Source organism: Plecotus auritus (assembly GCF_963455305.1).
Source record: "Plecotus auritus genome assembly, chromosome: 2".
Taxonomy (NCBI): Eukaryota; Metazoa; Chordata; class Mammalia; order Chiroptera; family Vespertilionidae; genus Plecotus; species Plecotus auritus.
The window spans coordinates 95183195-95210180 of record NC_137771.1 but is presented as its reverse complement, the minus strand read 5'-3'; the positions used below and the strand labels follow the sequence as shown (position 1 = coordinate 95210180).

Below are 26986 nucleotides of genomic sequence, written 5' to 3'. Positions count from 1 at the left end.
GCCAAGCTTTCCACCTGCCCTTGCCGGCCTAGGCCTCCACTCAAGGTTACAAAGTTTCAATTATAGAAGATACATAAATCCAACAAAAAATGGCTGCCACCACGGAGCAAGCAGAAGGCTTGGCTCCGCTCCAGGCTACAAAGTTTCAATTGTAGAAGATAAATAAACCCCAGATACCAGGGCCTCCGCTTGGGTCGCCAGGGGGCGTGGCCGGCCTGCAAACCACCACAGGCCCCTCGCCCAGGCCGCCTCACGCCCCAAGGGAACCCCCACCCTGATCCAGGACACCCTTCAGGGCAAACCAGCTGGCCTCCACCCGTGCACCAGGCCTCTATCCTATCTAATAAAAGAGTAATATGCAGATTGACCATCACTCGAACACACAAGATGGCTGCCCCCATGTGATCAAAGATCCTGCCCCCATGTGGACACAAGATGGCCACCACAAGATGGCCTGCAAGGGAGGGCAGTTGGGGGCAATCAAGCCTGCAGGGGAGGGCAGTTAGGGGTGACCAAGCTGGCAGAGGAGGGAAGTTAGGGGCCACCAGGCCTGCAGGGAAAGGCAGTTGGGAGGGACCCCGGCCTGCAGGGGAGAGCAGTTTGGGGGGACCAGGCCTGCAGGGGAGGGCAGTTAGGGGTGACCAGGCCTGCAGAGGAGGGCAGTTGAGGGGGGACCAGGCCTGCAGGGGAGGGCAGTTAGGGGAAAACAGGCTGGCAGGGGAGCAGTTAGGCATCAATCAGGCTGGCAGGGGAGTGGTTAGGGGGTGATCAGGCTGGCAGGCAGAAGCGGTTAGGGGCAATCAGGAAGGCAGGCAGGCGAGCATTTGGGAGCCAGCAGTCCTGGATTGTGAGAGTGATGTCCGACTGCCCATTTAGGCCCGATCCCACTGGGATTGGGCTTAAACGGGCAGTCGGGACATCCCTCGAGGGGTCCCAGATTGGAGAGGGTGCAAAGCTGGGCTGAGGGACACCCCCCTCTCCCGTGCACGATTTCGTGCACCGGGCCTCTAGTCTGGATTAATTCACAAACTTACTTTGAAATTGCTCATACCTCGGTGGTTCCAAGACATTGATTGATTTTGAATTTTTAAAAAATCCTAAAGATTTTATCTGTATGGAAATAATAAAAATGGGCTGCACTCAAAGATGCATGTTACCTCCATTAAGCAATGGCCATTCATACATGTTTTGGGTTGAGGATCAGCCTGAGGGTGTAAATGATGAGGTGGTGTTTGCCTGAGTTTAGTTTAGCTGAGTGATCTCTTGGGAGTCATGCCGTTTGGTGTTTTTGTAGCATCACAAGCTAAGGAAAGAATTATTAGAATTGAAGTTTCTTGAAAAAGATTATATTATATCTATACAAATAAAAGCCTAAGCAACCATTAGGACCGGCTGACCGGACGACTGGACAACCGGCTGGTAGCTATGATGCTCACTGACCACCAGGGGGCAGACACTCAATGCAGGAGCTTCTCCCAGTGGTCAGTGCATTCCTACAGCCAACCTCTCATGGTCCCTCCCCCCGTCCTCCTCCCCCCCCCCCCCCCAACGCCAGCCGGCTCCTATCAGCCCCAATCGGGAACCAGGCTGAGGGACCCCACCCGTGCACAAATATGTGCACCGGGCCTCTAGTCTTTATATAAAATCTATGTTCCTGTGATTCAATTTTCATTAAATAGTCATGAGATGAAGAAAATCTTGACCGAAAAGAACTAAAAGTAAAGACTGAGGGATATCACAAACTAGAGGCCCAGTACACGAAATTCATGCATGGATAGGGTCCCTAGGCCTGGCTGGCAATCAGGGCCAATCGGGGCCTTCCCTGGCTGCTGGCCAGGGCCTTCCTTCGTTCTGTGCTGCCTCCCTGGTGGTCACCGCACGTCATAGTGAGCGATAGAACTCCTGGTCTCCCAGTCAAACTCCCACGGGAACACTTTGCATATTAGCCTTTTATATATATAAATACTTAGAACAGTCCCTGAAAGTTTATCATGGGTTAAATTTTGACCTTGTTCACATGGTCTGAAAAATAATTGAAAGGCCAACCAAAGGGTGACTACAAGGGTGGGTGAGGAGATCTAGATGGCAGTTTCTGCTCCCCAGGCCTGCCTCTTCCGACCCTTTTAGTGATTCTGACCTCTCACCATTAGCAAGGTAGTTCTTTACAAACAGCTGAGCTCTGTGAGGACAGAGGCATATCTCAATTCCTCATAGCCTGTTTCTTTTTAACATTAAATCATATTTTCATTTTTTAATGGTGCTTCATAAATCCAAGGAAGTTTGGTATTTCTCCATTTATTGGACAAGTCCTCTGAATCAAGGTTCAGTCACCTGCAGGGCCAGCACCACCTCTCCAGCAGACTGGTCTCAGAGGCTGAGGAGCCAAGGAGTGCATCCAGCCACCAGAGCACCTCTGCTTTGATCAGCTTTGTTTTTTATTCCCATTTTGTTTAGGGGGTGGGTGGTGGGGCAGATAGCTCTGCATATGGGGAAGTATTAGGAAAATCATTGATTTTATGTACTTGGGGATTCTCTTGAATTTGTAATCTGCCATGTTGTGTATTGTTCTTCCCTTTATCATTTTTGTTATTCATTCCTTCTGGTTTCAGGGTGGTTGAGTGTCTGTGTGTTTGGTCTCTTGTTTTTTTCCAAGACCTTCAGGGAAAGACTTCCCTTGAGTCTTAGAAATACCAAGTTATCTTCTGTGCCGCGCCAGCACAGCCAAGGGTTCGGTGAGCCTGAGGGAGGGCTGGCCAAGGATAAAGAAAAGACAGACAAAGAGAATAAGCTGGGTCTTGGTGGATCTTCTGTGCGTGACTAAGACAGCAGAACAGATCCAGACTGCAAGCTGATGCTTTATTTTATAGTCAGAGGTAAACAAGGTAATTTACAATATTCTTGTAAGTTTCCCTTGTTTTGGCAGCACTTGCTGCACCTCCCACAGCCCATTAGCTACCCAGAAAAGATCTAGGGAGCAGTCACAAGATCAAGCTTAATTATGCTAAGAGGGCTGTGCCCTCTAAGCTGGGACTTGTTTGTGGCTTTGCCATCAGGTCAGTCCAAGGCTTAACCCTATAACCGCTCCCTACAATCTTCTTAAATAATAAGTTTGTTTTTATATTGGAATCTTTAAAAATAGGGGTTCCAGCCTTGCTCTGGCCTCTAGAAACCCCAGAAATAAGTGTCCTATGCTTTTAGCAGCTAATTACAGGACTGACTTTTTTTCCTGTGGGTGCTCTCACCCCTAGCTCATCTTGTTGAAAATTAGTTGTGCTTTCAGCAAGCTTTGCCTTTGTAGCTTTAATGGTCTCTGAGCCCCTCAGGGTCCAAAACATACACTGATATGGAGCTACATATCTAGGGAGTCATTATAATAGCATATGAGAGCATAGTTACAATTAATGTAAGTGTTATTCTAGTTTAAACTATTTCTGGTTTAAAGATGAGATGAAGGGTGGAAAGGAGAACTGCTTTAAAATGATAGCTTATATGAAGAAGTTAATAATATTGTCCTCTGAATACTCAAGACATTGATTGAAGTGGTAACACTTAGAAAATATTAAAAGTATAGATGGCAGGTTTTTATTCTTAGCCTGTTGCTGTTGACATTGCAGATAGAAGTTTGAAGTAGATCTTACTGTGAATATTAGCAGATACCTTGAATCTATCCTTACTCTTGGTAATAATGTATTTTCAGAGGAGATGTTTGAACTCTTGCCCTCTGTGAGGTATCTCTGTTCTAGGAGCAATAAATACAGATTTTGAAATTAATTTTATTTGGAGTAGATGTTTGGTTATACTCCTCATATATCTAACCAAGACAGTATCTTCCTTTAATATCTAGGATTTGAAATTAATGGACATGCACTATTAAAATTAGCCTGTTCAAATAATACACTTTACTTTTAAGGACTTCAGTTTCCTCCGTGTTCTTGATTCTAAAATGTCAACGCAGAGAGCTTTGTAATTGCATTATTGCCATGAGTGTTGAAGAACTGAATAAAAATGGATGCTTACATTCCCTTGGTCAACTAAGGACTTTGTCACTTTTCTAGATTTAAGAACCCAAATCCCTTTAGGGATAAATGCTCTCTGAGGAGCTCAGCACAACTCACAGTGAAGATTAAAACTGACAGAGGGTTCTTCTACATATAACCATGCTATCGAGTACTGACCTTTATACCACGAAACTTGAAAACATGGGCAAGGACACTTGGTCGTCTCAAGTTGTACCCTGAATTGATACAGATGTTTACATACTTTACAGTGACTTTGCTAATTGGAGTGTGTTTATTCCAAAGAAGAAATATCTCCAAGCTATTTTTATTCTCCTACGGCCAAACTCTCTTCTTTCAAAGCAAGGCTAGTGATCAGAATCAGAAGCACAAGCTTAATTATGCCTGGATCATACCTTCTGAGAAGCATATGAACTTTATGCATACGTTGAAATGCAAGATCGGCAAGGAGAAAGCTATTTCTGGCCATAAAAAGAGAAACAAATAATGTATTTTACTGGGGTTTTGTCTCTGGGCTACAAGCCTCAGAATTGGCCATGATCTTTGTGGAATTTATTTTGATAATTTTAACCCCTTTTCAACATTAGAAGGATTTTACATCTTTGTCTCCTCTGCTTTCCCATCATAGAGAAACCAAATAAATTTAGCAAGAAAATGAGAGTAATCACAGTCCGGTCCATGATCTTTTCTGGGAATTTGGTTATAACTAGTAATTAAGTGCATTCTAGCTAATTTACAAAAATACTAAATATAACTTCAAAAAATTAAACAACACCATATTTATCCCTTCTATGTAAACAGTTATGGATATTTTATATAATCTATAAAATTACCAATACACTTCTAGGTACAAAGAATTGAAAGTACGGACTCTAGTATTTATAAACTTAAGTTCATAGTTCATAGCAGCATTATTCACAATAGCCATTATTCACGATTGATGGATGAATGGATAAACAAAATGTAGTGTATATATGCAATGGAATATTATTCAGCTTTAGAAAAGAATGGCATTCTAACACATGCTATAGCATGGATGAACCTTGAAGACATGCTAAGTTAAAAATTTACTCACAAAAGGGCAAATATCATATAATTCTACTATATAAGGTATCTAGAACACTCATTCATAGGCACAAAAAGTAGAATTACGGTTTCCACGAAAATAGAGAAGACTTATTTAATGGATACAGTTTCAGTTTGGGAAAATAAAAAGAGTTCTGGTGATGGAGGGTGGTGATGGTTGCACAACAATGAGAATGTACTTAATGACATTAAACTGTACACTTTAAAATGGTTATGTTTTACAATTTTAAAACATTATGTTCCAAGTTCTGTTTGCTAATATTTTATTTAGGACTTTTGCAAAATAAATATATAATTAGAATTTAGCTGTTTCTGATGTACTAGAATGCCCCTTCTCCTGCCTAGCTGAGCTGTAGGAATTATGAGGTGGCAACTTACAGTTGAGAGGCATGTCTCAATAAGAGTTTCTCTCTTTATATGACAGGCAGGTGGTGAGAATGGAGGGGGACTTGCAAGTGACCCCCTGACCTACTGGCGAGGGGCTCACATAGGGCTTTGGTGTTTGTGTCTACACTAGCCCTAAAGAGAGTCAGTGTGACTTGTAGACCAACTAAATGAACTCTGGGACAAGACAGACCTGAAGCTACTAGCCTGTAATTTTCTGAAGGACAGAGTCCACAGGTGTCCTCTGGAGACACAGGGTACTGCTTTCAGGTCTCCTGGGTGCGGTACACCTGTCCACAGTTGGGAGTACTGCATGAAAAGAGCCTTGCGTGGCAGAGCTGATGTGCCCCAGTAGCTCTACAGCTGAACAATATTCCAATTGTATATATTCAGTACTAGGTATAAAATCAAGAGTGGTTAAAGCGAAATGTCAAAGCAAGTTTATTAATCAAATTATATGTCAATTTTTAAATTGTGCATGTGGTTGTTTTTTTTTGTTTTTTTGTTTTTTTAATAATCGCACTAACATTATACATCCCTGAACATCCTCTGAAAAAATGGTGGCCATCTATCCTGTTGTAGGTAATGTAAGTTATAGCTCTAAGATGGATAGATACAAATTGATAAGTTACAGCTCTAAGATAGATAGATACAAATTAGAGATGGATGTGTGTGTGTGTTTAATATATTTTTATTAATTTCAGAGAGGGAGAGAGAGATAGAAACATCAATGATGAGAGAGAACCATTGATTGGCGCCTCCTGCATGCCCCCCACTGGGGATCGAGCCCGCAACCCAGGCATGTGCCCTTGATCAGAATCGAACTCGGGACCCTTCAGTCCGCAGGCCAACACTTTATCCACTGTGCCAAACCAGCTGGGGCGAGATGGATGTGTTTTAAGCACAGTGAAGAAGCATTTACACATACACGTAGGGTATTTCTTCCCAAACTTTCTCTCTGCAGGACTAGAAATGCTAGCTGTGACTACTTACTAATTCATCTCTCTGCCCAGGTTACTAGACTCTGCCCTTCCTCCTGGATTGAGACAAAAGTAAATGAAGACTCTTTGGAGCCCATAACATTTAACAAGTGATTGGATATGTGTTGGGAGTTATAACAGCCCTTGATTTTTATTTATTTATTTTTTTTCTGTTTTAAACTGGCATAGTACACATGTTTACCCCCTGGATCTTTCATATTTTTAGGCTGATTTTTCCAGTTGTTACAGGCAAGTAGGTGAACTGTTGATTCTCTTTCTTTATTGTCCCAGCATTAAGTCCATATATTTTTAAACACTTTATTTTTAACGTAGTATAACCTGTAAAAGGCTGATTTAAGACTGTTGTTTCCCATCCTGTTTTTTTTTTTTTTGAAATAATAAACCTTCATTCGGGTCTCCTGAATATATATCTAGCCATCTCCATTTTTTTGCTAATGGTGTAGTGCTTTAATTTGCCATATTCTATTTTTTAACCAATTATCTTCAACAAATATTTGTTGAGCACCTGCTATATGCAAAAGTACCTGAAAGTCCATTAAAATCCAACACTCTGAAATCTTAAGCAATATTTACTAGAAATGTCCCTAACCTTCTTGAAGACACTTCTTATTACTAATCGCATTCTGACATCAGTTACCTTTTTCTCATTATCTTTTCACATGTCTGTGTCTTTACCACTGTAACAGGCAACTGCGTATGATGGAGACAACATGTGTGCAGCTGGTGGACCCGGGTATGATTTGAGCATGTGCCTCCTCACCATTTACTAACCTCAGGCAAGGCAGTTAAGCTCTTTGGACCTTGGGTTTTCATCGTGTAAAATTGAAATTTCTTGAGATGCAGGATCGTGACCCAGGAATACAGATGAGCCCATGAACATTGGTCACCACCCCTTTTTGCCTTCATGTCGCTGACCTCTGATTATCTCCACTGAGAAACTTAGTATGATTGATCACTGGGATTCCTCTCTTGCATTTAGTTAAGAATAAGAAAAAAAGGAAAAGTGTCAATGAATGGGAAGTTTGTTCTAAGAGAAGATAATCAGAATCTAGAAATTTTTTACTCTCCTGAATGCCATTAACTGAAACGTTATAAATATAAATAATATAGGAACCAACCATTAGACTTTTCCACATTTTGAGGCTGTTTAATTGAAATTGTGAACATGTTTCCTTGCATACCCTTTTATAAAGAGGAAAGCAGCATAATCTTTTTTAAAAATATATATTTTTATTGATTTCAGAGAGGAAGAGAGAGAGAGATAGAAACATCAATGATGAGAGAGAATCATTGATCGGCTGCTTCCTGCACGCCCCCCACTGGGGATTGAGGCCGCAACCCTGGCGTGTGCCCTTGACCAGAATCGAACCCGGGACCTTTCAGTCCTCAAGCCAATGCTCTATCCACTGAACCAAACCAGCTAGGGCTAATCTTTTTTTTTTTTTTTTTTTTTTTATCTTTATTGTAGAGAGTATTACAGATGTCCCTTCATTACCACCTTATTTCCCCCCCTCCACCCAGTTCCTGCCCTGCCCCACCCCAGGCCTTCACTACACTAATGTCTGTGTCCTTAGGTAAGATCTTTGGTTAATCTCTTCCCTCTGAGATTCGTCTGTCTGTTCCATGTTTCCATGCCTCTGGTTCTATTCTATTCACCAGTTTATTTTGTTTATTAGATTTGTTTGTTTATTTTATGTTTAGATTCAATTGTTAATAGATATGTATTTATGGCTACTATATTGTTCATATTTTTAATCTTTTTTTTCTTCTTCTTCTTAAAGAATACCCTTCAACATTTCATGTAATACTGGCTTGGTGGTGATGAACTCCTTTAGCTTTTTCTTTTTTTTTTTTTTTTTTTTTTTTTTTTTTTTTTAAATATATTTTATTGATTTTTTACAGAGAGGAAGGAAGAGGGATAGTCAGAAACATCTATGAGAGAGAAACATCGATCAGCTGCCTCTTTTTTTTTTTTTTTTTTTTTTTTGACTTTGTTTTATTTTATTTTTTTTTTTTATTTTTTTTTTTAAATAAATCTTTATTCAGATTATTACAATTATTTCTCCTTTTTTCCCCCATAGTTCCCCTCCAGCCATTTCCCACCCCACCTTCTGCCCTTACCTACCCCCCACTGTCCTCATCCATAGGTGTATGATTTTTGTCCAGTCTCTTTATGAACCCCCCCATACCCCTTTCCCCCTGAGAATTATCAGTCCACTCCCTTTCTATGCCCCTGATTCTATTGTATTCACCAGATTATTCTGTTCCTCAGGTTTTTAATTCACTTGATTTTTAGGTTCACTTGTTGATAGATATGTATTTGTTGTTCATAATTTTTATCTTTCCTTTTTTCTTCTTCCTCTTCTTTAAGAATACCTTTCAGCATTTCATATAATACTGGTTTGGTGGTGATGAACTCCTTTAGCTTTTTCTTGTCTGTGAAACTCTTTATCTGCCCTTCAATTCTGAATGATAGCTTTGCTGGGTAGAGTAATCTTGGTTGTAGGTTCTTGCTATTCATCACATTGAAAATTTCTTGCCACTCCCGTCTGGCCTGCATAGTTTCCGTTGAAAAGTCAGCTGACAGTCGTATGGGTGCTCCCCTGTAGGTAACTAACTGTTTTTCTCTTGCTGCTTTTAATATTCTCTCTTTGTCTTTTGCTCTTGGCATTTTAATTATGATGTGTCTTGGTGTAGTCCTCTTTGGATTCCTTTTGTTTGGGGTTCTGTGGGCTTCCTGGACTTGTAAGTCTATTTCTTTCACCAGGTGGGGGAAGTTTTCGGTCATTATTTCTTCAAATAGGTTTTCAGTATTTTGCTCTCTCTCTTCTTCTGGCACCCCCATAATTCTGATGTTGGTACGCTTGAAGTTGTCCCAGAGTCTTCTTACATTATCTTCAACTTTTTGGATTTTTTTTTTTGCTTTTTGCTTTTTCGGTTGAGTGTTTTTTGCTTCTTTGTATTTCAATTCTTTGACTTTATTTTTGTGTTCCTCTTGTCTGTTTTTGGGTCTCTGTATAATATTTTTTATTTCAGTCAGTGTATGTTTAATTTCTAGTTGGTCCTTTTTCATCTCTTCGAGGGTCTCGTTATATTTATCGGCCTTTTCTAGGATATTCTTAAAAAGCCTTATAACCGTGGTTTTGAATTCTATATCCAGTCGTTTGTTTTCCTCCATTTCTTTCGTTTGTGATCTGATTCTTAGACGCCGCATTTTCACTGCTTCCCCGAGTTGGTAGATTTGTGTGCTAGGTTTCCAATTTGGCCCAGTGGGTCTGCCTCCCCAGTTAACCTGGGGTGGACACTCTTGGTGCACCCCTTTGTGGACTGTGTGTACAGCCTTGTTGTAATTAAGTCTTTATTGTTGTTGGTATCACTGGGAAGAATTGACCTCCAGGCCAGTTGGCTGTAAGGATCAGCTGTGTCTATGCTGGGAGAAGTCCGGTGCTGGAGACAGCCTTATAGGATTAGACTTGCCAAATTGCAATAGCCTCTGTGCTCTGCTTGGATGGGGTGGAGTCTCAGTCTTGGCTTCCCATCAGCCTTGCCCTTGCTAGCACGTGTGTGCCTTCAGTCCTCTGCCTTCCCGGCTCCCGATTCTCTGCCCGAGAGTCCAGACTCCCCCCACAAGAGCGTGGGTCTCCGGGGGCTCGCCTGGAACTGGGGTTCACTGCAGTCAGAACTGGGGCTCACTTCAGTCAGAACTGGTGTTCGGTGCCGTCAGGAGCCTCTCACTCCCTTCCGCTAGGGAAAGCCTGTGGCAGCCTCCCGCAGCCTTTGTGCGCACTGGCGCGAGCGGACTTTCAGTCTTCCGCCTTCCCCGGCTCCCGAGTCTCCGCCCGAGAGTCCAGACTCCCCCCACAAGAGCGTGGGTCCCCGGGGGCTCGCCTGGAACTGGGGTTCGCTGCAGTCAGAACTGGGGCTCACTTCAGTCAGAACTGGGGTTTTGTGCCGTCAGGAGCCTCTCACTCCCTTCCGCTAGGGAAAGCCTGTGGCAGCCTCCCGCAGCCTTTGTGCGCACTGGCGCGAGCGGACTTTCAGTCTTCCGCCTTCCCCGGCTCCCGAGTCTCCGCCCGAGAGTCCAGACTCCCCCCACAAGAGCGTGGGTCCCCGGGGGCTCGCCTGGAACCGGGGTTCGCTGCAGTCAGAACTGGGGCTCACTTCAGTCAGAACTGGGGTTTTGTGCCGTCAGGAGCCTCTCACTCCCTTCCGCTAGGGAAAGCCTGTGGCAGCCTCCCGCAGCCTTTGTGCGCACTGGCGCGAGCGGACTTTCAGTCTTCCGCCTTCCCCGGCTCCCGAGTCTCCGCCCGAGAGTCCAGACTCCCCCCACAAGAGCGTGGGTCCCCGGGGGCTCGCCTGGAACTGGGGCTCACTTCAGTCAGAACTGGGGTTTTGTGCCGTCAGGAGCCTCTCACTCCCTTCCGCTAGGGAAAGCCTGTGGCAGCCTCCCGCAGCCTTTGTGCGCACTGGCGCGAGCGGACTTTCAGTCTTCCGCCTTCCCCGGCTCCCGAGTCTCCGCCCGAGAGTCCAGACTCTCCTTTAGCTTTTTCTTGTCTGTGGAGCTTTTTATCTGACCCTCAATTCTAAATGATAGCTTTGCTGGGTAGAGTAATCTTGGTTGTAGGTCCTTGCTATTCATCACTTTGAATACTTCTTGGCCACTCTCTTCTGGCTTGCAAAGTTTTTATTGAGAAATCAGCTGATAGCCATATGGGCACTCCCTTTTAGACAACTAACTACTTTTCTCTTGCTACTTATATGATTCTTTCTTTGTCTTTAACCCCTTGGCATTTTAATTGTAATGTGTCCTGGTGTTGGGCTCTTTGGGTTCCTCTTGTTTGGGACTCTCTCTGCTTCCTGGACTTGTAAGTCTATTTCTTTCACCAAGTAGGGGAAGTTTTCTGTCATTATTTCTTCAAATAGGTTTTCAATATCTTGCTCTCTCTCTCTTCTCCTTCTAGTACCCCCATAATGCAAATTTTGGTACACTTAAAGTTGTCCCAGTGTAAGTTGGCTCCTTACACTCTTCATAGTTTTGGATTCTTTTTTTCTTTTTGCTCTTGTGATTGGATGTTTTTTGCTTCCTCATATTCCAAATTGTTGATTGATTCTCAGACTCCTCTATTCTACTGTTGAATCCCTGTAAATTATTCTTTCAGTTAGTGTATGCTTAATTTTTGACTGGTCCTTTTTCATGTCTGACATTCTCACTAAGTAGCAGTATATTATTATTGATGGCAACCAGCACTCACTGTCTCCTTTGATTTACTAGCTAAACTTGTTTGACAAAAGCAATTATGTTGACTACCTTTGAGTATTTCAAGTTTTTCTATATTTCTAATAATCTTCTTTATCTAATTTAGCATCTCCCTATATTGTTTCCAGTGTTCTTCCTGTAAGTATCCCTTTTTTATTTTTCATTTCCTTATTTATCTGTTTTACTTATTTGGACTTGATTCTCTGAGGTGGAAGAAATGTTATTGCTAATCTAGTCTCAATTTGCTGACTTACGCTTTTTTCCTTTGGGTTTCCCTGAATATCCTGTTTCAAACAATTATGCTGCATCCGTCCTTTTTACCCTAGAATAGTAGTCTTCAGCCTTCAGTATGCATCAGAATCATGGGAAAGATGCTTGTGATACACTCCCAGAATCCCCAGGTAGCTGGGAATGTGGCCCAAGAAGCATGTTTTGCAAAGCTGCCCAATGACTCTCTTGGGCAGTCAGGTTGCAAACCCCTACTATAGATGGCACTTAGCCACACAACAGTGGACTTCACATATCAAACATTATATTATAGGGCATCTCTTGGTTCATAAGTCTTTGGTTAAAGCTGGCCTTATATACGTTTTAGAAACTTATAATTATGTAAAGCTTATTTAAAGTTGCATAGTCTCATTAATTGCTACCTTTCTTTAATATCTAAAAATGAAATGTTCTTTTTAAATCTCATTGCTTTTAATGTTTTTTAGATTGATTTACTGAAAAGTTAGTATTGAACAGAATAATTTTAATTGAAGAAACCACAGTTTATGTTTTTTTTTTATTTTCAACATGCTTTCCAATTCTCTGTGCTCTCGAGTTTTTAAGTAATTCATTTCAGTTTTTTATTCATCTTCCTTCAGTATATTTCTAGCATTCAGGAGTTATTTAGTTGTTTCAAGGAATTATTTGTATACTTCACCGACTAAAATAGCTCTTATGCAGCTTTCATTCTTTGGTGTTCTTTTTCTCCGTAAAGAATGAGTAGGTTGCAGTGTTTATTCCCAAGTACTAATACTGTACCAGGAGCCCCTCGCCCAGCTTGGTATGGCTCTAGTTCACGGTTGGTAGCTAGAATGCAAATGATCATGCCTGGTTAGTTCTTAGGAGATAATGTCAGACTTTTCCTAGTTTTATAGGAAAAGTACTTGAATAAAAGATTTGAACCCATAAGCTCTTGTGGCTATAAGTTGGCTATGGCCAGTGTGTGGTAGCAAAACTAAAGCTAGACAAGCAGTGAGACTGATCAAGTAGTCAAGATATAGAAAAGTTACTGTGAAAATCAGGCGAATTGCAAGAACAGTGCAGAGGCAGAACTAAGGCAAGGGTTAATTGGATGTAAGTCTGCCCTGAAGCGATAATGCTGTTAATATATCTGTCTCTTCACCTCACTGTTGCTGAGTGAGAGGAAGGTGTGACCCTTCCCGAGGCCTGTGACCAAATGTCAGGTACTGTGCCCAGGGGAGTCAGCTCTTTACAGCTCAATGTGATGAGTGTCTAGAGCAGCGGTCACCAAGCGGTGGTCTGTGGACCACTGGTGGTCTGTGAGGTCCGAAAGGTTGGTGACCGCTGGTTTAGAGGATACAACAAGGGAAGGGAATACTGAGTCCGGGTTGGAGTCGCCAGGGAAGCCCCATCTGTGGATCATGCCCAGAAGTAAAGCTCAGGTTTCTGACAAGATGGGCACCGCCTGCACAGGTGCTCGCAGTCTAAAGCTATTTTCAAACTTCTCCAGTACAACCATTTTATCTGGTGGAGCAGGGTATGCAGTGCTCTCTAGTTTCTCCTAGTCTCTTTTAAGTAACTGTTGATTGGTATCCCCAAAATTGATTTTGTATCCCAAAGCTTGAAAGGCACTATTGTGTAGAATAGGGAGAAATAACATAACACTCACCTACCCCTACACAAAGTGTTGAGGATCAAACTAGGTATAGAGTAGCTATACTGAAATGACTAGAAGAAAAAGACCTTCTAATCTACACTGAGCATGGACAGCAACTGCTATAGCTGCTGGAATAAGGAAGGAGATCTCACTTAAGTGCCTTGGAGCATAAACACATAATGCTTTTGGCTCCTTCCTGTTGGAGAATCTTCATTAAGTTTCACAAAGCTTGGGGGCCTTTGCTTTGGAAGCCCACTGTTTCTGGTTCCTTACCTGTGCAGTTTGGGGTGGGGACAGCAGTGTCCAGGCATCTTTCAGTGGGGTTTGGGTGGAGCCCCTGCCTGACATTAGGAAGTTCCTCCTGGAAGGATTTGGCTGATGAAAAACAAAGCTCTATCTGGATGTGGGGCTTGATTGTAACATTTTCATGCTTATTCTGCATTGAGCAGTGTCTGGTTGGTTTTGGTGTTTAGGTGGTTTTATTTGTAGGGCCAGGTCTCAAATGTGGCTGTGAATAAAAGAGGATGACGTTGATACTGAGCAATGGAAAGAAAACCTACATCCAGTTCTGCTATAATGCAGCATATGCATTCCTAAAAATCACACTATGCATAGTCATGCACTAGAAAGACCACAGGAATTATGAGGGAAAAGGGAGGGAGGCCCAGCATACCAAAACTTTGTCATTGGCATATTTAAAAATAAGATAGGACCCTAATAAAAATGGCAGCACAATGTGACATTTTAAATGGCTAAGAAAAACATGAATAACTACAATACATGTGGCACTTTATCTCAAAGAAGTCCTGCAGTTTGCTGGAGGAAGTCGGTGTCGGAAGGGCTCAGCTCCTGGGTTATTGTGAATTGTGCTGCCATGGGATCTGAAATCACAGGGAAAGCTGTGCACCTGATGAGGACGGGGTAGCTGCTGCAGGTGTGCGTTTTGTGTATTCCTGCCCAGTTAGATTCACCTGAGGGTAGTTATCACCAACTTTCTCCAGACAAAATCAGGCATAAATATAGGTGAAATTTGCAGTGTGCTCAAATTGTTCCTAATATATCCATCCTGTTGAAGCAAAACATTGTAGCAGCACTGACAATATATTATCTTTTGAAAACAACTAATAATCTATACATATAAAAGCCTAAGCGACCATTACGACGGAACAACCGGAACGACTGGTCGCTATGACGCACACTGACCACCAGGGGGCAGATGTTCAACGCAGGAGCTTCCCCCTGGTGGTCAGTGCACTCCCACAGTGGGAGCACCGCTCAGCCAGAAGCCGGGCTTATGGCTGGCAAGCACAGGGGCAGTGGCAGGAGCCTCTCCCATCTCCGCGGCAGCGCTAAGGAGCAGCGAGCTGAGTGGTAAGGAGCAAGCAGGCATGAGAGCGGTGAGGAGCGAGTGGTCCTGGATTGTGAGAGGGCGAAGGCCAGGCTGAGGGGACCACCCCCCGCCCCTTCCGCATCCCGTGCAGGAATTTTGTGCCCCGGATCGCTAGTGAGTATATATAACCTTAAACTCAGCAATCCCTATGGACAGGAAAATGTAATTGAAGGAGTTGGAGCAAAGGTACTTTTATAATCCTATATAATAAAGAGGTCATTATGTCATGACACGTAATGACCAATCAGCAGGAGGGTGGGGCAGCAGGGAGCAGCAGAGAGCTACAGGAGGGCAGGGCAGTGAGCGACAAGCGCTACAAGCGGCGGTGGGCGGGGCGGCCAGCTGAGGCAAGTGGCAGTGAGCTTCTCACACACAGAATCGTGTGTAGGCCACAAGTTATTTATAAAGGATTCATGTAACATGGGAAAATGGGATGCTGGTGTTTAAAGCCTGCCTTTACTTTCATACTCATTTGAAAAGTTATAATGAATTCAGTTTGCAAATTACATAATCTGAATAAAATGGGCTTTGTATAGTTAAATGGGATTCAGTTCAATGGGTATGGATAACAGTATTCTGAAATGTCAAACTCTATAATGGAGGGTTAATAATTATGTATAAACTACAGTGCTTGCTCTTTAACTTAAGCTAAAGAAAGCAATGGCCATGAATATCCAAGATAGTTAAAAACCAGTTTTGAATTTTTTTTTTTTTTGAGGTTGAGACCCATTCTGCCTTGACAGCTTATTAAATTTACCAGCTTTTTGTTGTTGTTAATTCTCACCCCAGGAGATTTTTTTCCCATTAATTTTTTAGAAATAATGGAAGGGAGAGAAGAAGGGAGGGGATGGTGGGAAAGAGAGAGACATTGATGTGAGAGGGACACATCAGTTGGTTGCCTCCAGGACCAGGAATCTAACCTTGACCCTTCTGTGTGCAGACCGACAGTCTAACCACTGACTTGTGTTGATTTGTAATGCATATATTATCATAGGAGCTATGTTTTTTGTTTGTTTGTTTTGTTAATCCTCACCCAAGGATATTTTCAGAGAGAGTGAAGGCGGTGGGGAGAGAAATATCTATGCAAGAGAGGTATATCAATTGGTTGCCTCCTGCACACATCCTGGCCTGGGCCAGGATCAAGCCAGCAATTGAAGTACCTGCCCTTGACCGGAATCGAACCAATGACCCTTCAGTCCATGGCGGGGTGTAGAAGGGGGCTGACTCCCAATTCACTGACCCAAAGCAGCTAGGGTAGGAGCTCTGCTTTTAGGCCCAAGTCTAGTTGGTCATTTTCCCTGTACTGGAACCATGTCCTTAATGTAGCTATTCCATATAATCTATATAATAAAAAGCTAATATGCTAATTAGACTGGATGGTGGAACAACCCTCAAGGACAACCTTTAAGAATGACCAATGGGCGGGGGCGAGTGGGGTCGCAAGGCAGCCAGGGCTGCTGCGAGGGCCAAGCCCCTTGCACAAATTTCATGCATTGGGCCCAGAAAATTCATGCACTGGAGAGGGGGTCCCTCAGCCCGGCCTGCCCGCTCTCACAGTCCGGGAGCCCTCAGGGGCGGGAGGCGACGCCCCCATCACACCTCTGCTGCTGCCACTGCCGGCAGCGCAAGCCTCGGGCAGACCCCCAGGCTGCCATCCGAGGCTTGCCTGCACCTCGGGCCGGCTCTGGGAGGCTGGGCAGCCGACATCTGAGGCTTGCCTGTGCTTTGGGCTGGCCTTGGATGGCTGGGGGGCTGAGGGAACTGCGGGATTCCAGAGGCAGGCACATGGAGTGGCCAGACCGCTTGGGGGCGAGCCCAGCCGTGCCGCGTGCCTGCCGCCCCAGTGGGGCTGAGGGGACTGGGCGCTGCCATCTTGTGGCTGTGGGCGCCGCCATCTTGTGAGGGCATGACAGTCAATTAGCATATTCCCTCTTTAATAGATAGGATAGCTTGTAAAAAATAATATTTCACTCATTATTTTTTTCAAAAGATTCTTAGCTTGTCTTTTAACCAAATCTTAACTACTGAGATTGTGATTGGAAGTGTGTTAGAATTAAAATTGAGAAAGGTAGCTTCACAGTATTTGGTGTCAATAAAATAAGATTGTGGTTCCACAAGTAAGTAATAAATAAAAATGGTGTGTTGATTTGTTTTATGTCATCTGTGTCAAGTTCTCACATCAGAGTACAAATGAATTTGATAGATTTTTTTCTTTCCTTGGCTCCAACACTTACTTTATAGTTGTCTGTTTCTTACCTTGCCTAGTCCAAAAGTGGTTTTCAGGGGTAATTCTTTCCTAACTATACTTTTATCTTAAGAATTCATGTTTTTCCAAAAATTTGTCCATTTCTTGAAGATATTCTAATGTGTTTGCATAGTGTATACAAAGTGGGTTTTACTCATTTAACTTTATATGCAATCTGTGCAAGTTCACTTTTACCCATATATTTACCAATTCTGGTGCTCTTTATTCCTTTGTATATATCCAAGCTTCTGTCTGATACCATTTTTCCTGAAGAACTTTAACATTTCTTATAGTAGAGATCTACTGGCTACAAATTCTATCAGCTTTTGTCTGGAAAAGTTTTCACTTCTGCTTTGTTTTTGAAGGATATCAATGCTACATATATACCATACTAGGGGCCTGGTGCACGAAATTCGTGCACTGGGGGGAGGGTCCCTCAGCCCAGCTTGCCCCCTCTCACAAACTGGGAGCCCTCAGGGGATGTCCTACTGACAGCGTAGGCCCACTCCCTGCGGGGAGCAGGCCTAAGCCACAGTCTGGCCTCTCTCTGCGGGAGGCGACTGGGCTGATCAGGGGAAGGCACCAGCCCCACCACCCCGCTGCTGCAGCCACTGCCAGCCACCGCAGCCACCAAGGTATTTTCATCAACACAGACTCCAGTCCCTTCACCACGCAAAAATGACAACTTACTTTAGGCATTTTCAAGATGTCTCTTTCATAGGATATGACCTTTCTTTCTTTCTTTTTTTTTAATCCTCACCTGAGGATATGTTTCCATTAATTTTTAGAGAGTGTGGAAGAGAGACAGAGAAACATCAATGTGAGAGGGACATTTTGATTGGTTGCCTCCTGCATGAGCCCTGACCTGGGCCCTGGCCAGGGAGGAGCCTGTAACCTAGGTACATGCCCTTGATCAGAATCGAACCCGGACCCTGCGGTCGACAGGCCAAGGCTCTATCCACTGAGCCAAACTGGCTAGGGCAGGATATGACATTTCTTAGCCCCTCCAGCAGCGGACCTTCGTTTTTCCCTCCAGGAGTGTGGTGGAAAAACCCTAGATTACCTTCTTGTATTCTTATTACCCAAGTTACCAAGAACACTGCAAGTGGCGACGTACAGGAGCTTAGCCAATGAGCGGTCAGAAAAGGTGTTTACGCTCGAACTGGTTTGGCTCAGTGGATAGAGCATCGGCCAGCAGACTGAAGGGTCCCAGGTTTGATTCCTGTTAAGGACATGTACCTTGGTTGGGGGCACAACGCCAGTGGGGAGTGTGCAGGAGGGAGCTGATCGATGTTTCTCTCATCGATGTTTCCGACTGTCTATCCCTCTCCTCTCTTCTCTGTAAAAAATCAATAAAATATATTTTTAAAAAAGAAAAGGTATTTCCTCTGCAGCTCATGCGCAGAGGACCCCCTGCGTTGTGTCCACTGGGCTAGGGGCATGTCCCCGCAGCCTGGGGGGAGGGGGGGGCGGGTATGCCACCCGGGGTGGGGGGCATGTGGACCGGGGCTGCACAGTGGCGGCCGGGTCCGCACGCTCCCCAGGCTGGCAGCCAGCCCTGTTGTGAGCACCGGCCTGGGGGGCGTGGACCCGGGCCGCCACTTGGCGCCGATGTGCGTGCGCCGTTTGGCTATTGTGATGCGGCAGATGTTCCCACCCCATCCCTAGCCACTTGGTGCCTACGTGCAGGCCTACAGGCTAGAAGTGGCCTGGGTCTCGAGGATGTTCCTGGGACCCACGCCACTTGGAGCCTGCGTATGCACATTAACCGCCATCTTTGTTGGGTTAATTTGCATACTCGCTCTGATTAGCTGGTGTGCATAGCGGAGGGACGGTCAATTTGCATGTTTCTCTTTTATTAGTGTAGATGTCCAAGTTGGCTTCTCTTCCTTCATGCACATTAAAAATGCTTTTTCTGCCCTAGCTAGTTTGGCTCGGTGGAAAGAGCGTTGGCCTGTGAACTGAAGGGCCCTGGGTTTGATTCCAGTCAAGGGCACATGTCCAGGTTGTGGGCTCCATCCCCATTAGGGGGCGTGCAGGAGGCAGCCAATCAATGATTCTCTGTCATCATTGATATTTCTATATCTCCCTTCCTCTCTGAAATCAATAAAAATATATTTAAAAAAGAAAAGAAAAATGCCTTCTTTTTCTTCTGTTTTTATACTTTTGAAGAAAATAATGTGCAGTTCTGATGGTGTATCTATTATGTCTTTTTCTCTCCCTGCTTTGAATATTTTCTGTTTATCACTAGCTTTCAGTAGGTAATGATGTGCCATAGTTTGGTTTTCTTTGTATTTATCCAACTGGTATTTGTTAAGCTCCTTGGGTATATAGGCTTTTGGTTTTCAACAAATTACTGAAAACTTTCAGCCATTATTTTCTACAGATATTTTTTACACACCTTTTCTCGGATTCAAATTGCACATATGCTCCACTACATGATGTTATAACACAGCACAGTTGGGCTTTACTCATTGTATTTTCTGCCTTCACTCTTTGCTTCATTATTTCTAGTCTTCCATTTCCTCATGTTCATGTTGTCCTTTAAATCCTTGAGCACGTTGAGATTATTTATAACAGTAGTGGAAATGTCCTTTTTTGTGAATTTCTTCATCTCTCATTTTTAGCTCTCTTTCCATTAACTGATTTAATCTTGGTTATGGGTCTTATTTTCCTATTTCTTCGCATGTTTAGCAAGTTTTGATTGGTAAATGTTGTGACTTGTTGGATTTTATTGTATGTTTTTAAGTGTTAGTTATGTTTGTTTTAGCAGCCAGTTGTTGCTCACATATTGGCTTGATCCTTTGAAGGCTTATTTTTAAGTTTTGTTAGTGCCATTCTAGAGTAGCCTCTATAATGTAGCTAGTACTTGTCCTGGGATTTCTACCCAATTCCCTGCATATTCGGTGAAGTCTTTCCACTCTGGCTGGTGAGGGCTTCCAGGCTTTGTGAATTCTGGCAGTTATTCAATTTATAGGTAATAGTTCTCTGCCAAGCCTGTAGATTTTACCCTATGCATGCTCAGATTGGTGTTTAACTCAAGTGGATCCCTAGGCAGTTCTGGAACTTTCTGTGTAATTCCCTCCTTTTCAATACACCATCTCACAAAATATAGCCTCCTGGGCCTCCTCACAGCCAGTCTGTGTTCTCAATTCAGCGTTTCTGTGGGCAGTATCTGAGTTCCCCTCCCTGCACCTGCAGCATGGAAATGGCCTCCAGCCAGAAAATCAGTGGATTGCTGGGTTCACCCTGTTTGCTCCCTTCACTGTAAGAGCATGATCCTGCACTGCCTGTTGTCCAGTGTCTGAAGTGGTTATTCCATGGCTGTTGTTCAGTTTTCTAGTTTCACTGGCAAGTGAGGAGATCCAGATACTGTTTCCCTCTTGTGGTTGAAAGCAGAAGGCATATTTCATTTTTACAGAGACAGGCTTTTAAAGCAGCAAATTTTAACAGGTTAACAATACATTTGAAGGTACTGCTTTTGCTGGCAAGCTTGTTAGGAGAGACACTAAAATGTTGTGTTTTTTCTAGTTGAATTTTATACCAGTAAATCTTAGAAAATCATTTAGTAGTCTCTGAATTTATATCCTTAAGAAACTGTCAGTTCACTGAGACAAGCTTCTGTGTTTTCATTGGATCTCTTTGTCTAGTGAGTCACAATAAATTCTCACACAGTTTAAATTGTGGAGGATTTTTTCCCCTGAATCTCAGTGTTTAACTTTGAATTAGTCATTAGCAGTTGATTCTGCTCTATTGTGCAGCACTCACTGTCCCCAGATTGGCACAAAATAATCAGCTGTGTCTATGGGAGTGGGGCAGGGGTGGGGGGCAATGGTAAGATATGTACACATATAATACCTTAATAAAAATTTGAAAAAAAAAAAATAATCAGCTGTGTGACATTCAGCCCGCCACTTTTCTTCTGATCTCTTAAGTGGAGGAAGCTGGACTAAAGGGACTTTACAGTCCTTTCCATCACTTATTTAGTAAATATGTGTTCTAAGCACTAAAGATACATTAGTGAATGAGACAGACAGGGATCCTGCTCTCGTGTAACTGTGTGGAATATGACAATCTATCCTACATAATAAAAGCCTAATATGCTAAGTGTCCGACCTTTCATTCGACCTTTCGACCAGTCGCTATTATGCACACTGACCACCAGGGGGCAGGCGTTCTGACTGGTAGGTTAGCTTGCTGCTGAGGTCCTGCTAATTGGGACTGGGTGAGATGGGCCAGACATGCCCTGGAGCCCTCCCTCGGTCCCTCCCCAGCCCTGATTGTGCACCAGGGGATCCCTCAGCCTGGCCTGTGCCCTCTCACAATCCAGTACCCCTCGGTGGATGTCTGTAGACCAGGCCGAGGGACCCCACCAGTGCACAAATCCATGCACCAGGCCTCTAGTATTATAAATAAAATCCAAATGAGAAAGAAATAACTGGTGAAGAGTGCTACAAAAAACAAAGAGGGGCAATTGGAATATGGTCATGGGGAAGGGCCTACATTAGATGGGGTGGTTCAAGAGGGCTTCTCTGAGAAGGTGGCATTTGACCTGCCATCTAGATAAGCAGAAGAAACCAGCCATTTGATACTCCAGGCAGGAGGCAGGACCTAGCTCAGTGCTGGCAGTCTGATTCTGAGACAGTCCTGTTGTAAACACTTCTCTACCTAAAGTAGGCCACAGAGATGTTACATCACCCCATAGGTGGATAACAGGATCTCAGGAGTCATATTGGGGTGGGTGAAATCAGCAGGGACCGTAATGGCAACAGTGAGCCAGTACTCCCTGTTAAAACTGGGAGATGAAGGCCAGGTTCAACAGTCCTGGTCAGCATGAGCCAACTTGAATCCATTTCTAAATTTGCAGAACCATGGATAGCTCCATAGGACCCATTACCTTAAAAAAAAAAAAAAAAGGTTGGGCTTTTTCTGATTCATATATAAAGGCTACGTGCACTTCGTATCCTAGAAATCCTGCTTTGTGGAAGTAAGCCACCAGGTAAACTTCTTGGAGAGTAAAGGAATGTGTGGCTTTTTTAAATAGGAAAAGAAATGACACTGAGAAACAAGAACAGTTTGGGATTTTGTCCTGGTAAAAGCCTGCTACCTAGGCCAACACTCTGTCCCCTATGTTGCTGAGATCATTCTAATTGTGCTTTGGTACAGTACCAATTAAAAATTCACTTTGGGGTTAGTAACTCTTAAAGACCCAAATAGCTCTCACTTGTTATTAGCAAACTGGCATGTGTAATCTGCAAGAATCCCTCTTCCCAAGAAGGCCGGAGCCTCCAGCCTGTCTCCATTCATCTCACCTCTGTCACTTCACCCTTTACCCCCAAGTCATGTGGCCTTCCAGCTTGCATCTGCACAGGATTATTCCTGATGTGATCTCTTTTTAGTCAGGGAAGTCATTATTGTCAGCCATCACCTAAAGATCAGTTGTCCACTCACTGGCAGTTGTATTTCTCTGTTCCTTAAAGCAGCATTTAAATATATATATATATATATATATATATATATATATATATATATATATATATATATATATATGTTTTTATTGATTTCAGAGAGGAAAGAAGGAGAGAGAAGTAGAAATATCAATGATGAGCGATAATCATTGATCAGCCACCTTCTACACACTCCACACTGGAGATCGAGCCCACAACCCAGGCATATGCCCTGATCGGGAATCAAACTGTGACCTCCTGGTTCATAGGTCAATACTCAACCACTGAACCATGTCAGCTGGGCTTAAAGCATCATTTTAGCAAATTCTTGATTTGAAAATTATGTTTTTTATTTAACAACTTTTATCTGTCTTTCTTGAATCCTATAGTCTGGCTTTTACCCTTAGAACTCTAGTGAAACAATTTGCCTGAGTTTTTTAATGACTTCTAATCTCCTCCTTCCCCTCATTCCAGTTACTTCTTCTCCATTCTCCTTTACCTCTCTGTATATGCCACTACTGACACATCCTGTTGCCATGGCATTCTCTTTCCTTTTGGGAAGCCTACTGTTGCCTTCTGGCTTCTCTGTTGCCTCCTGGTCCTGCACTTGGCTCTCCCCAGCGGGCTCATTCCTCAGTCTTTCCTTTGGTGTTCTTACTCTCAATTCAGCCATCATTTCTGGGCACCAATTCCCAAGTACTTATCTCCAGCCTTGACTTTTTCTCCCTCTTTTGTGCTCAGTAGCAACTTCACCTGAATAAAATCTAATTTCTCTTCCTCTCATCCTTCCTCAGCTACATCAAACACTTCTATTAGTATCCCTGTCTCCTGAGCACTAGGTTCAGTAGTTCATAATCATCCATAATCCATTTCTCTGTTCTCAAGTAGTTGCCTGGTCATGTCAACTCCAGCTTCGAATTGGAGTGGTTTGAGGAATGATGGACAGAGGCAAAAGTGGAGACAGCAAGTATAGACCAAGTCAAGCTGTGATAGACGTGAGTAGAAGGTAGTGCTGAAAAGAGCAGATTAGAAGGGGGTATCTAGAGTAGAAAAGATTGGAGGACATTTTTGAACACAGATGGGGGAATAATCTGGTACCAGAGAGGTAGAAGGTTAACAGGAAGAGAAAGGGTCCTCGGAAGGATTCAGCTTGTCTTACTGGTAACAGCTTACTAAATGCTCTAAGTTAGATATACATTAGGTTATAAATCCTTCAGAAACGTATCCTAAAGATTTGCCAGCATTGGAATGACGTAAGCCAAGGTTATGTGTCACAGTATTGTTTGAAATATCAAAAAATTGTTGGGTATTAGTGTATGTTGCACTGTGGGTTAGTAAAATGAATTATAGTACATTTATTCAGTGGACAACTGTGCAGCTTTAGAAAAGAATCAGAAAACTGGCCTGATAGACAACAATTTCTAAGGTACAGCAAATGAATAAAAACAAGATATGACAAAACACTATGTCTGGTATACTGCCATTTTTGTTTTTCAAAGGAAGGTTGAAGTAGAAATATTTATATTCTTATTTGCTTACATATACTGTATACCAAAATGCCCCAAGAGGTGCAGGAAATGGGAGACTTTTTTTTTCCTTTTCTTTCAGGAGAAACAGTTTGCAAACTGGGGAAATACAGCATCCAGTGCAAACTGAAAGTGCACTCACTCCATTGAGGCAGAGGGGAGGCTGCCCTTTTTTTTTTTTTTTTTTATCTTCACTGGAGAATATTTTTTCCATTGATTGCTAGAGAGAGTGGAAGGGAGGGAGGAGAGGGAAAGAGAGAAACATCGACATGAGAGAGACACATTGATTGGTTGCTCTTGCATGCACCTCTACTTGGGCTGGGGAACCTGCAGCCGAGGTGTGTACCCCTGACCAGTAATCAAACCCAAGACCCTTCCATCTGCAGGCCATGGCTCTAACCATTGAGCAATCTGGCTAGGATGAGGCCACCTTTATCAAGAAAGTTTCCAATCAGGTTCCCAGTTAGTCCAAACTATGCAATTCTGACTGGTCATTATAAAAGTAAATGAGGATACAGTTGTCCAGTTCTGATTGAATGGGACAGGTTTCAGTCCATTGATAGAAAGATGAAACTAGGGCTTCCCTGCAGTGGGTGACTCAGACAGCCTACCTAAGCAGGGCATAGTGTGGGAAGCGGAGAGTTCAGTCTAAGGATTTTCCCAATATACAGAGTATTGGAGGAGCCCCTGTCAGCAAATAGCCGCTAGACTCATTCTTTATAAAATTTGGACCCTCGGTTGACCATTGAAAGTTTATTTCAGCATATACATACCTTCTCAGGGTTCACATCAAATGAATCTGTTTTTTCTCAGGGTCCACAGATATTTCAAAGATACGTAGAAACCAGACACAATGGCTAACTGGAGGGTTGAGGGTCCTGGGTAGATGGCACCTTAGAGGAGGGCAAGATGGTGGAAGGCCTTTAGCCATATATCTTTTTACATTTTTAGACTCTTGAACTAATATATATATATATATTTAATCTCTTCCAATTTTTAAACAAACTGAATTGATTAAAAAAACTTTACAAAATACTTCTGCCAGTTGATAGAAAGTCAGGTGGTTTTACATCAGAAATGATTTGACTTCTCTAAATGTCCTGTTGTGAGTCTTCTTTGGTGGCATTGGCCTATTTTCTTTCACTTTGGAGGAAATGCTTCCAACTCATATTTTATCATGTTCTTCCCCTAGAGAACTTCTCCATTGCTAATTTTATTAAGCATTTTTCTTACGCAGTTTTCTTACATTTCTTTCCCTTTCTTCTACCCAAAGGCTCTGTGTACTCATTACCAGGTTAGATAATATGTAGACAGATCATATAAATAGGATAATTATTTACCTAATACTTGAATTCTTACTCTGACATTTCTTGGTAACCCTAGGAAAGTATTAAATAAAATTCTTGTCTTTATTATAATAAATATTAAATTCAGGAGACCATATCTTTAAGACGGGTTGAAAAACAGCAACCAGGTTTGACGTTAAGGAGCTGACACAGGCAGGAAGTTGTTGAGGCAGGAAGGAGAGCTATTTTTAGTGATAGAAAATGTAATAGAGCTAGGACCCTTGGACAGGCATCATAAGTGGTCACATCCCTAGACTTCCATAGGAACTCCTGAGTATCTTGAGTGCCCCACAAGGGCTGGTGGCAGCCATGGCACCACTTGGTAGGGCAGTCCCTCAGAAATGGATGGTTGCGCCCTAACCGGTTTGGCTCAGTGAATAAAGCGTCAGCCCATGGACTGAAGGGTCCTGGGTTCAATTCTGGTCAAGGGCATGTACCTTGTTTGCAGGCTCGATCCCCAGTAGGGGGTGAGCAAAAGGCAGCTGATCTGTTTCTCTCGCATAGATGTTTCTATCTAAAAATATTTTAAAAAAATAAAATGGTGGTTGCATCATGTGTCTGCACAAGTTGATAGATTACCTTGGTTCTAATAAGGTATTTTCTTGAATCAATTTCCTTTTTCCTTTCAACTTCTCAAGCCTGGAATAGGTATTATCCATGAGACCCATTCTCTCTTAATACCATTCTTCAGAAGTCTCAAATTTTGTTGCTTCTTTCAGCAAATACCTTCCCATCTTTCTTTTTTAGGCAAAATAAGCAAGAGGGTGATTTCCTTGTCAGACTTTAATGGAAAACAAATGCCCTTAAAAGTAGGCTTTCCAAAGTTTCTGATTTTTAATGTTCTTGCATTAAAACATTAAAATTCTGAGTTTGTAAGGAACATTTTTACTAAGTCAAAGATGACACTGGGAGTGAAATTGGTAGCAAGACATCACAGACTACTGTGATTTCAAACTCTTGGCAGGTACATCTCCGTTTATGGACGCATTAACAGCCAATGGAACAACCAACATACAGACATCTGTTACAGGAGTGACAGCCGGGAAAAGGAAATTTCTTGACGACAGAAGAGACCAGCCTTTTGACAAGCGGTTGCGTTTCAGTGTGAGGCAAACTGAAAGTGCCTACAGATACAGAGATATTGTCGTCAGGAAGCAGGATGGCTTCACCCACATCTTGTTATCAACAAAATCATCAGAGAATAACTCACTAAATCCAGAGGTGAGAAATGTTCCTTGGGCCGATTTGTGCGTCCTGTTTCTCCAAGCCCTGTTTTCCAGGCCTGCTCAGCCAAATTGGCACTTTTTTGTGTGTTTTTCTAACTCTCCTTCTGGGCCATTTCACAGTAACCATCAGGAGGTAGGAAGCACAGGTGAAGTGTGACAGTCTTGGTCCTTATAACA

The 26986-nt window shown here is 43.0% G+C and overlaps 1 protein-coding gene across 3 annotated transcripts in view; it reads left to right on the top strand.

Moving 5' to 3' along the window:
* Positions 1 to 26986, top strand: part of CDYL (chromodomain Y like) — a 218428-nt gene that overhangs the window by 170941 nt on the left and 20501 nt on the right. For all 3 annotated transcript variants that reach the window (XM_080657446.1, XM_080657445.1, XM_080657444.1), the window contains one exon: positions 26548 to 26804. In XM_080657446.1, coding sequence (XP_080513572.1) covers positions 26562 to 26804 — 243 coding nt within the window. In that variant the 5' untranslated portion in view covers positions 26548 to 26561. The remainder of the gene's footprint in view (positions 1 to 26547; positions 26805 to 26986) is intronic.